The 11,203-nt window shown below is 40.7% G+C and overlaps 1 protein-coding gene across 1 annotated transcript; it reads right to left on the reverse strand.

The window, feature by feature from the left end:
* Positions 1-29: 29 nt before the first annotated feature.
* Positions 30-10,257, reverse strand: LOC118093176 (monoacylglycerol/Diacylglycerol O-acyltransferase). Its single transcript, XM_035132072.2, has 7 exons — positions 10,091-10,257; positions 8,477-8,855; positions 4,749-4,913; positions 2,133-2,323; positions 1,681-1,741; positions 1,081-1,220; positions 30-240 (listed from the first exon to the last, which is right to left on the reverse strand). Exons 2-7 carry the CDS (start codon positions 8,757-8,759, stop codon positions 136-138), a joined length of 945 nt encoding a protein of 314 aa, XP_034987963.1. The 5' UTR covers positions 8,760-8,855; positions 10,091-10,257; the 3' UTR covers positions 30-135.
* Between the last annotated feature and the right edge of the window lie 946 nt (positions 10,258-11,203).

Raw genomic sequence — 11,203 nt, forward strand, 5'->3', positions numbered from 1 at the left:
GATAGGGTCCCTTCCAGATAATTTATAAACAATCCAGCACAATTCTGTGTATATCAACTTAGCTTTAATAACATAATTATTAATGCTTCCTATTACAGGCATCTTGTTAGAAACACTGCAGCAGTTTTATATGAACTAGTTAGTTTTGTAATGCTTATCAAATCGTTCTGAAAGAGCTCTTAATATATTTCCTGGCCTTTTTTGGTATTTATCCCGAAGATTTTCAATTGCAGTCTTTGTCTGTTGAAAGAAGTACAAAGGAATACATTGTGTTAGATCAATATGTTGCAAAATGGATATTCACAGTTATTCATATCTGTGAGGAAAAAGCTAAAGGGATCAGAACCAGGCAGAATAAAGAATCCCATTTTTTCAAGTTACAGACATAAGTGCCTTGGGCTGCTTGGTACATATTAGTTTTCCTGCACAGTTGTTACGTCCTGCTATGTGAGGAGAACTGCAGAAATGCTATTGAGTTATAAATGCTATTGAGTTATATGTCACTATGCTCAGTGCTATTTTTCCAGAAAAAGAGGTGCCTGAACTCATTATGAACACCTCCCTCGTTCTCTTAGAATGACAATGGCTGGTGACAAAAAACAGTCACCCCCTGGTTCCATGCCTGAAAACAGCACAGCAGGGCATGGGTAAAAATAGCAGAGTAGCATGGAGTCCCATTCACTTGCAGAGTTGCAATAAATCACACAAACATCAGAAGTTCTTCAGTAATAGTTTTACTGAGGGTTAAGAGTGTACAGTGCTTACTGGGTCCCCCACTGGGGTAGGGGGCTTGGAGGGACCCTCTGGGGCACATGGTGGGGAGAAGAAGTCCTATTGCATGAACAGATATTTGTGCAGCACTACATAAAATGCATAGGTTTTTCATGGTCTCAACAAATTACAGAGAGGGAAAGCTAAGTGTGATGAACATGATGCACAAAAGTCTATATAAAGAACCCTATCTCTGGTTGTATAGAATGAGGAAGCCAGTAGGCAGAATACAGTTTATAGAACTGAAAGAGAGAAACCAACAGGAAAAAAATATCTGCTTTTATATTTCAATGTGTAGAGTTAACTTACTTTTTCAGCCAGCTCTGCAGCTGTTGTATTTGGATCATATGGGATGGGTTCTCCAATATATGTCCTCAGTTTCACTGGAAATGGTCCATATATGGGAAGGTAGAGAAGTCGTGTTTTCTCATATAACCATCTTGTCAACCCTATGTATGAAAGGGAAAAGAGTCAAATTTGAAATTAGTTGGCATTCTGAGTTTTTAGCAATTCCAATCCATCCATCCCAGAGGGCAAGGGTTTAATAGTATGAGTCCTTTGGGGGAAAAAACACAACATATTCTGTCAGCTCTTCTCTGCTCTTCATAAATCAAGGTCATGAGTTGTACAATAGACTGCAGAATATGATTTTTTTCCTGCTCAGTTCCCCTCCATGTTGGGGTTTCTACCACTTTTATAGACTGTAGCTATCTTTTAAATCTAATAAAAAAACTAAGCAAATAAATGTTCACTCAGTCCTGAGAGAGGGAGTACAGCTTTTGCAGATCAGTGTAGACTGAATAAACTCTACTAGAAGGCAGTAAAAAGATATTCTGTTTTTTAAAAAATGTATATTATTAATATGTTTATTGCCTGAAAGCAGATCTCTTGATCAACCAAGGTACTCACTTGTCTTTCCAATGTTCCTGTATGCTTCACAAACGTTTTGTGTAAATATAGGGATGATGGGCTAAAAGAATAAAATCAAAAATCAAAAGGAAGCTGATAACTGGAGCATTACTTCACCTCAACCGCCCCACCTTTATTTTGGTTAAGGACTAGGAATAATGCTCCGCATCTGGCATTACAATGACAAGCCAGACGTAATTGACTTCAAATTGCACATGCAGATTTTCAAGAATTGAAGAGGAGAAAAGCTATTTTTCTTTTTAAATGTAATTTATTTCAATAGCTTTTTTTAAAAAAAAATGCAGGGGTGGGAAATACTTGGAATTCCAGATATCATTTGATTCCTCCCCCCCAAAAAACCAGGATATTCTGTCCTCAACTACTTAGCATGCTAGATCAAGGATGTCAACACATTATGTGGAAGAAATGCAAATTGAACAAAGATCACTCACCACTTTTGCCCCCAAAGCTACCCGAGCGAAACCTGTGCGTTTTCCCCACATTAAGTTGTAGTCATTACTAAAGTTTCCTTCTTTAGCTCCACCAGGGAAAATGCCTATAAAGTGGCCTTTCTTCAAAATATCCAGAATTTCAGCTTTACTGAAATCTTTTAACCCGGCGGCATCACAAGACGTCTTCCATCCTGACAAAATAAGCCCCAAATAGAAGAATGCATTTTTTGTGAAATTTATTTAGGAAATAGTGTGGATACAATACAAAGGTCATTATTTCAAAGATATTGCACTATTACGGATCACAAGCATAGTTCTCTGCCAATCCTTTTCAACTAGGATTTCATGGAGGGGCACTTTATGCTAATTCCTCTTTTGCTCAGATGTTCTGACAGTAGGCTTTCTCTCTCTCTTTTTGAAAGCACATTAAGTGGGGTTTAGATGTGTTCCTCTAGTCAAGTTTGTAGTACATTCAAGTTTCCATTATGATAAAAAAAATACAGTCCATAGTGCTTGCTGCACTACCCAAACTTTCAATCCCTTAAGGCTACAGAGCTTTTGGATACAGTAGATGCACACAGAGAGAAACAGATACACACATGGCACAGAGGAGGCGATGCTGGTGGAAAACTGCCTCCACCAGCGAGATTCCTCCACAGATATATGGGTGGATGTTATATGCTGCATTAATTAACCTAGTGGAAAAACTCCAAACAGCACTCTGTGCTACTGGGCCTCTTTGGGCTCCTTCCTTCCTTCCTTCCTTCCTTCCTTCCTGCCTGCCTGCCTGCCTGCCTTCCTTCTTTAAATGACCTTTCTGTGATGTCATAGTTTCCTAGTGTGGCTGCTGTGTGAATGCAGAGGAAGATGATGTGGGGGGAGTGGCAGTGGAAGGCCATGAACACTACAGCAAGGGTGCCACATGTGTTCGATGGCAGTGTCACATGGGGGCATAAAAGCTGTGTGTGGGAGTGTTTGATTGGCCATGTGTTCGGGTGGGGGCCATGTTTTCTGGGATCTGTGTGCAGATTTGGTGATAGGTTGGACTTGCCACGAAAGCCACAGACATGTCTTTGGGGCTTCACTTGGGCTTCTGCCCTTTTCCTTAGCTGTAGCTCCCACCCCGTCCCAGCTGCCACCCAGTGGTGTTTGAATACAGAGGATTTTGCACAGGGGGTTTGCTAGTGCAGATGCTCCTAAGCAGAATCTCATACTTTGCGTTGTTCTTTCCAGTAAGAAATATCCCATCTTTACTAATGACTGAACTTTACAAAACACTTTGTACTTGAGGAAATCTTCAACTTAGAGATGCATTTTCCTAAACCTTGTCCTATTCTAGTATTAGTCCGCAGCAATTATTATATGAGAGCCTGCAGTTACAGCATAGAAATCAGATGTCACATTATCCACATTCCTTCAGCTTTTTGATCCCTGAGGAAGAATGTAGACAAGTTATACAAGAAAGCATGAAATTTCTTCATGAAAGCACAGGAATTGTCTTGCGATTACTTGGGGTAAAAATAAAAGAAGCACTCTCATAGCTGTTTTGAGGTCAGATAAGATTTTCCTGCAATCTGTGATCATGGGCCAAAAGACCCAGGTTGACATGCTTTATTGGAAACATAAAGGTAAAGGTAAAGGGACCCCTGACCATTAGGTCCAGTCGTGACCGACTCTGGGGTTACGCGCTCATCTTGCATTACTGGCCGAGGGAGCCGGCGTATAGCTTCCAGGTCATGTGACCAGCATGACAAAGCCACTTCTAGCAAACCAGAGCAGCACATGGAAACACCGTTTACCTTCCCGCTATAGGTAAAGGTAAAGGGACCCCTGACCATTAGGTCCAGTCGTGTCCGACTCTGGGGTTGCGCGCTCATCTCGCATTATTGGCCGAGGGAGCCGGCGTATAGCTTCCAGGTCATGTGGCCAGCATGACAAAGCCGCTTCTGGCAAAGCAGAGCAGCACATGGAAACGCCGTTTACCTTCCCGCTGTAGCGGTTCCTATTTATCTACTTGCATTTTGATGTGCTTTCGAACTGCTAGGTTGGCAGGAGCTGGGACCAAGCAACGGGAGCTCACCCCGTCACAGGGATTCGAACCGCCAACCTTCTGATCAGCAAGCCCTAGGCTCAGTGGTTTAACCACAGCGCCACCTGGGTCCCCACCTTCCCGCTATAGTGGTTCCTATTTATCTACTTGCATTTTGATGTGCTTTTGAACTGCTAGGTTGGCAGGAGCTGGGACCAAGCAATGGGAGCTCACCCCGTCACAGGGATTCCAACCGCCGACCTTCTGATCAGCAAGCCCTAGGCTCAGTGGTTTAGCCCACAGCGCCACCTGGGTCCCTTATTGGAAACATAGCCTGATTCAAATATGATGCCTAAAACATTATTGGGAGAAGAGGTTGATGTTGTAAATGGCCAAAAGCAAGCCTGCATTTTCCAACTTTCTTTTTTGTGTGGACACTTGCTGATATTTCATGTGTTGTTTTTCACCTGCTTGCATGATACACTGTTTTATATTTTATAGCATTGTTTTATATCTTATAGCTTTATTTTATATCATATTTCACATATTTTATGTAAAAAAAGCATGATTTAAATTTAATAACTTACCTGGAAACCGATATATGGCACGATCAATTGTTGTAAAGCACTCTCTCCCTGTCTCCTTAATAAGTTTAGCGACAAGCAAGAAATAGTCAATAGTACAAACTGGGTGATAACTAATAATAACCCCTGGTCCTTTAGGCAGATGTTCCATGCCAAAAACTTCATAACCTGGAAATAATATAAAATGCAATAAATAAATGTTATTTTGTTGAAAAATAAATGAAATATTGCAATCTTTTATTGGAAGAAAACACTGTGGTTCAGAAAACTGAAATTTAAGATCAGGTAAAAAACTCTCCTTTATGTTCCAGCATTCTGGATACTAGCTTGTCATCCACACGGACCAGGACTTTCTCTGTTGTGGTCACATAATAAATGGTATTTCTCCTCTGCTGGAATCTTAGCGCAGCTGGGGAAAAATTTGCCTAGTCTTTGAGTGAGCTAAAACTGTGACTTGCTGTTTCAATCTCCTTTAAATTTTCATCAGGGCCGTCTTAAGCATATGTGGCGCTGGGGAGCAAAGATCCGCCTGGCACCCCTAGGTTGCCCAGAGCTGTCAACCTTTTCAGCTGGGATTCACACATTCCTATTCGCTGGGATTTGTTGCTGCCATCGGCACTGTTGACGCACGGCGGATCCCGTCTGCAGATGTTTCCTCTGCTGCCACTTGCATTCCCTGTCATTCTGTGCTGGCATCCCACATTGGGCGGTGCTGGGAGGAAGGCATCCCACATTGGGCGGTGCTGGGACGGAGGAAAAGCCAACAAAGGAACCCGCACCTCAGCACATGCAACAGGATGCATCGTGCAACGCCCACAATGTTAAATGGTGCTCTGGGCATGGAGCCAAAACAGCTGCCATGCAGCCGGGGCAAGAGCCGACAGCTGATCAGATCGGAGCCCGCCAGAGCACCACGGGCTCTTCTGCTGTGGGCGGCTTGGCGGGAGTTTGGGAGCAAGTGTTAGAGTCCGGGGAAGAGCTGCCCACAGCAGAAGAGCCCACAGTGCTCCAACGGGCTCTGCTCCACTCGACTGTCGGCGACTCTTCCCTGGACTCCAACACTTGGCCCTGGACTCTCAACCTGGTGCCCCTGAGAGGCCGATGCCCAGGTGCCGTGCACCCCAGTGCCAATGGTTAAGATGGCCTTGATTTTCATATGGGTTATAATACTATATTCTCCTGAGCCTTTTTTAATTTGAAGAACAGTATTACCCTTCTGCACATTCTTTCCCTATCCCCAAGAGCTCTAATTTCAGGCATCTTCAGGCCATTTTCTGAATCACTTTATACAATGTGAGTAAAAAGCTTCCCAGACAGATGCAACCTTGACTATGTCATAAGTAGCCACAGGGTTTCATCCTTATCACCCAAACTTGGTTTTAGTAATGTATTTCTGATTTATGCTTCAACATCTAAAGCAACATCACACACTGGGATGCAATGAGAACATAAGATGGATCCTGTTGATCAAGCCAAAGCTCTCTGTATCCCATCATCCTGTTTCCCGCAGTGTCCATCCAAATTAGCAGCCATCACCACATCCTGTGCTGACAAATTCCATGGTTTGTGTCCAGAGTTTATGCTTCAGGGTTACCTAGTGGTATACCATGCTCAAGAAAATTGCACCCTCAAACTCTCACTACACTATGGAAAATAAGGAAAAAGAACAATTACAGGAAATAACAGGTATTGAAATTAAGAAAAAATGAAGTATTTGGGAGTACAGATTACAACAAAAAATATAGATTTGTATCAGGAAAATTATGAGAGAGCATGGAAAGAAATACAAAAAAAATGGGCAAATTGGTCCAAATTAAAACTCTCTCTACTAGGAAGAATATCAGTAATAAAAATGAGTGTTCTCCCAAAAATACTCTTTTTATTCCAAAATGTACCCATATTACGCAATGCGAAGTGTTTTAAAGAGTGGAGGAAGGATCTGGCAAAATTCGTTTGGAACGGGGAAAAACCTAGAATCAAATATAAATTACTTACAGATAGAAGGGAGAGAGGAGGATTCAACTTGCTGAATTTAGAATTATACCATGATGCAGCTGGTTTAATGTGGTTGAAAGAATGGATTGAATTAAAGAATGTGGATGTGTTAGATTTGGAAGGGGTGGGCCTAGCCTTTGGATGGCACAAGTATTTAATGGAGGAAAAACTGAAAGAACATAGCAACTTTAACAACAATATCATAAGAAAATCATTATTCAAGATTTGGAAAAAATATAAAGGCATATTAGAACCAAGGACGCCGTGGTGGATATCACCAATGGAGATAATAGCGAATAAAAATCTAGAGGAGAATTGGCCAACTTACAAATTATTATTGGAAGAAGTAGAAGGAAATATTAAATTAAAAGAATATAAAGAGGTCAAAAATTATCTAAATGTTTGGCTACAATATTTTCAAATTAATCAAAGATTTCAGAAAGATAAGATAATAGGGTTTGAAAATAGCTTCTCAAAATTTGATAAAATACTAATAGGAGGGGACAATAAATATATTAAAATTTTCTATGATCTATTATTAGAATGGGATACAAAAGACGAACAGACAAAGGAGGTAAAGATAAAATGGGGACAAGATTTGGGAAAAGCAATAGTGGTAGAAAAGTGGGAAAAATGATGGACAAGAGATATAAAATTTACACCAAATTATGACCTGAAAGAAAACATATTAAAAATGCAATACAGATGGCATTTGACCCTGGTGAAATTGGCGAAAATATATAAAGGGAGTGATAACACATGTTGGAGGTGCCATGAGGAGGTGGGCTCGTACATACATACTTGGTGGCAATGCAAAACAATTAAGAAATTTTGGGAGAAGATCTATACAGAAATGAAGAAAATACTGAAATACTCTTTTAAGAAAGTTCCTGAAATATTTCTGCTAGGAATGCTAAGTGAAGAAATTAAGGAAAAAGACAGATGCCTAACAATGTATGCAACCACATCCGCAAGACTTCTCACCGCTAAAAATTGGAAAAGTGATTTAATTCCGAAGGTACAGGATTGGCAAATTAAATTGATAAGATATCAAAATATGGCGAGGAAAATAGGAGAAATTAAGGGGATATCAGAAGAGAAAATTGACAAAGATTGGGAAAAGTTGACAAAGATATGGCAAAATTTGTGGAAAACGTTGATCTCTTAGACAGGCGAAGGGCTCAAGCAAAGTAAATAAAAATGGAAGGAAATATGTAAATAGGTATACAAGGGAATTTGGATACAGAAACTGAAATAGAAAAAAGGCTGAAAGTCATCACAGGGTGGAGGGGGTGGAGGGATCATTCTTTATTGTTGGTAAATATTTATGTTGTTATTACTATTTTTATCCATCAAAGGAAAGTATAGGATAATAAAGGTATAATATAGCTGATGTACAGATTGAAAAATTCTTGATATTTTATTTTTCTTTCAGTTCGTTGTCTGTTTGGTCTTTTATTTCCTTTTATTGTGTTATTAATGTATTATATTGCTTTACATTGATCTGATTCTGTATATCATTATTTTTCAAATATAAAAAAGTTTTTTATAAAATAAAATAAAATAAAAAGTCTCACTACATGATGATATACTCCTTAAATTTGCTGTGTACCCACTACACAGTTAAAGCCAAGAGTTGTAACTATTGTTCCATTGCCTCAAGTCTGAAATTCTGATGCTCAGTCCTATGAAAGTAGAGTAGCTGAATTATTGGTATGAAAGAAACATTTACTCACCATGCAATATATTTCCATATATATATAAAACTTGAGCAACAACTTGTTTTGGCTTTTTCCAACAAAATTTGCCATCAACATCAGTTTCTTGGTGCTTATTCATCTTCTTGTAGACATATAGCAAAAATGAGATAGTACAGACAAGCAAATACACTATTATACATAATGAACAAGACAAAATCAGAAGCTTACGAAACCACCAAGAAAGAGCCCCTGAGCTCAAGTATTCTTCCAAGTAAGGAAAACGAATCCAGTTTTCCAGCATTTGAGTAAAAGAGCTCATGGTTTCCTGATATGAAGCACCACGTGTATGCCAATGAAGGAAACGAATCCAGTTAAACCTTCTTTGGTTTTGATGGTATTTTCCCCCACCGTTTACCTGGAAAACAGAAAATGCAGTATATCAATTTGAACTGCTACCCCAGAGGTGTTCATGATTACATGAAATCCCATGCTATTTAATATTTTCATAGTTTTCCCCACTGTAACTTGCCAAGTAGATACAAGTAGATACAAAATGACAAGTGTATGACTCCATTTATTTGTTGTAAAGCAAGCTGGTTTCATTCCGCTGCTGAAGTATTAAGGAAAGTGAGAAAGGGTTACTTCCCTTTGAGTCATCAGAAATGCTTCCCCGCCTCCTAAAAATGCAGCTGCATGCATCCTGTGACAGTCTTATTTGTGTTGCTGGGCAAACTAACACATAGCCCAGGATAGATAATGAACTCAAGTTACAGCATTCACTGTTGTGGGGCAGTGGAGACATGGAGACTCTTGGAATGATCTGGAAAAAATGTGTCAGATTTGTGAAGAGCTTGCCTGAAGGAAGTTAGACACATTGCAAGACTTCTAGACTGAGGGAACTCTGGCAGTTGCAGGACTTTTTTTTTTGAGCAACTGGACTTTGTACTTGCTGTCTGCACTTTTCCTCAGCAAAAACTTTATACTTCGAAACGCTCTCTGGGCTCAGAGAGTGAAGACTTCTTGTAGCAATTGCAGTGTGTGTGTGTGTTTTTGTACCCCCAAAGTAAAAGTGATCTCTGCTACGCAGTTGTTTCCTATACTGGGCCTAACTGCTCGACTTAAATTCTGTGGCGCGCACACAACACCGAAGAAGAGGGAGGGTGGGGAAACCAGTGAGCTGATGGGTGGCAGCATTTTGGGATTCACTGCAAAGTGCCTCTTTCTGGGGATGTGAGGTGGAATAGCAGCTCTGCTGCCATATAAGAACAGATGCCGATGGCCAAACCCTGTTATCACTGCCTCTAGAACTTCTCTCCAGTTGGGTTATTGGGGACTATGCCACAATACTCAGCCATTGCATTTTGTCTTTTTGCCTGCTTTTCAGTGTTATAATATCTGAAAAGCTGTAAGTAGCGAACATCCTAGCTATGTTTTAAGTTGACAATGTGGAAACAGGCTAAGATTTTCATACAACTGGTTTTTACACACACATACAGACAAGACAGCATTTCTCTCTCTCTCTCTGCTGACCCATGCACAGGAACTGACAAATAACACAACTACTAGCACATTTGCAAAACTAAGCAAGGATCGTTTGTTGAGATTCCAACTCTATACTTTTTGATTCTATGAACAAAAACTTTTACTTACATTCCTGGTAAGCCTTAATTGCCTTCACTTCGGTAACCTCTCTCTGAGAGCAGCAAAAGTCTTGTCTGGTGCTCTATTTTCCGTAGGCTAATTTCCACCACTATGGAGACACGTCCCTTTATGTGGAGGTCTAAACAGATTGTGATGGCTGTGCAATCTGTATGAAGAAACCATGCATTGTGAAAAAGAGAAAAGGTTAGGGGAGGTTGCTTCTTGGAAGTTGGGGCCTTTAGTAATAAACATAAAGTATGGAGTCACACCTACAAGAATATTCATAATGCACAATAATCATATCCAAGGCAGATAAAAACCACAGGCCTTCCAGAGAGAGATGTTGCCTTGCAAGCTGCTGAGTCCCTTCCAGGCACTGTCCTCTGGCCATTACTCTGGGCAGACTTCCAGCATTTTCTTTTAATACTTTCCAATCTGATAACAAGCTGATATCTTGCAAACACCATAAAGTTAGAATCCTCCGTTGGAGAGTATTGCCACAGAACATCCCAATATTTTCTACACAGTTCCATTCTTTGAATTAATCCATATGCATTATAAAGTTCTTGTTGATTCCCTCTTGCAGTCCATTAATAATTGCAATCCAGTAGTAACTAATTTTTTCTTTGGTGAAGAGATGCCACATTATAAAACAGCCTAAAGGTAAAGGTAAAAGGACCCCTGACCATTAGGTCCAGTCGTGTCCGACTCTGGGGTTGCGCGCTCATCTCGCATTATTGGCCGAGGGAGCCGGCGTATAGCTTCCAGGTCATGTGGCCAGCATGACAAAGCCGCTTCTGGCAAAGCAGAGCAGCACATGGAAACGCCGTTTACCTTCCCGCTGTAGCGGTTCCTATTTATCTACTTGCATTTTGACGTGCTTTCGAACTGCTAGGTTGGTAGGAGCTGGGACCAAGCAACGGGAGCTCACCCCGTCACAGGGATTCGAACCACTGACCTTCTGATCAGCAAGCCCTAGGCTCGGTGGTTTAACCACAGCGCCACCTGGGTCCCTCCGCCTAGTGAATATATTAAGAGAAAACAAAGGCTTTTCTCCACCACATACCAATCCAATTGCAATTCAAATCTCCAGATCGAGACCTTGACACTCAGTGGCTGATT

Source organism: Zootoca vivipara, chromosome 8 (genome assembly GCF_963506605.1).
Source record: "Zootoca vivipara chromosome 8, rZooViv1.1, whole genome shotgun sequence".
NCBI lineage: Eukaryota > Metazoa > Chordata > Lepidosauria > Squamata > Lacertidae > Zootoca > Zootoca vivipara.

What these genes read in the sequence shown, in the direction of transcription:
- LOC118093176 (XM_035132072.2), bottom strand. Translation starts at nt 8,759, where the DNA reads ATGAGCTCTTTTACTCAAATGCTGGAAAACTGGATTCGTTTTCCTTAC. An exon ending in TAGCTTTGGGGGCAAAAGTG is followed by an intron (nt 1,742 to 2,132) that starts GTGAGTGATCTT and finishes TTATTCTTTTAG; the next exon opens with CCCATCATCCCTATATTTAC. An exon ending in CTGCAGAGCTGGCTGAAAAA is followed by an intron (nt 241 to 1,080) that starts GTAAGTTAACTC and finishes TTCTTTCAACAG; the next exon opens with ACAAAGACTGCAATTGAAAA.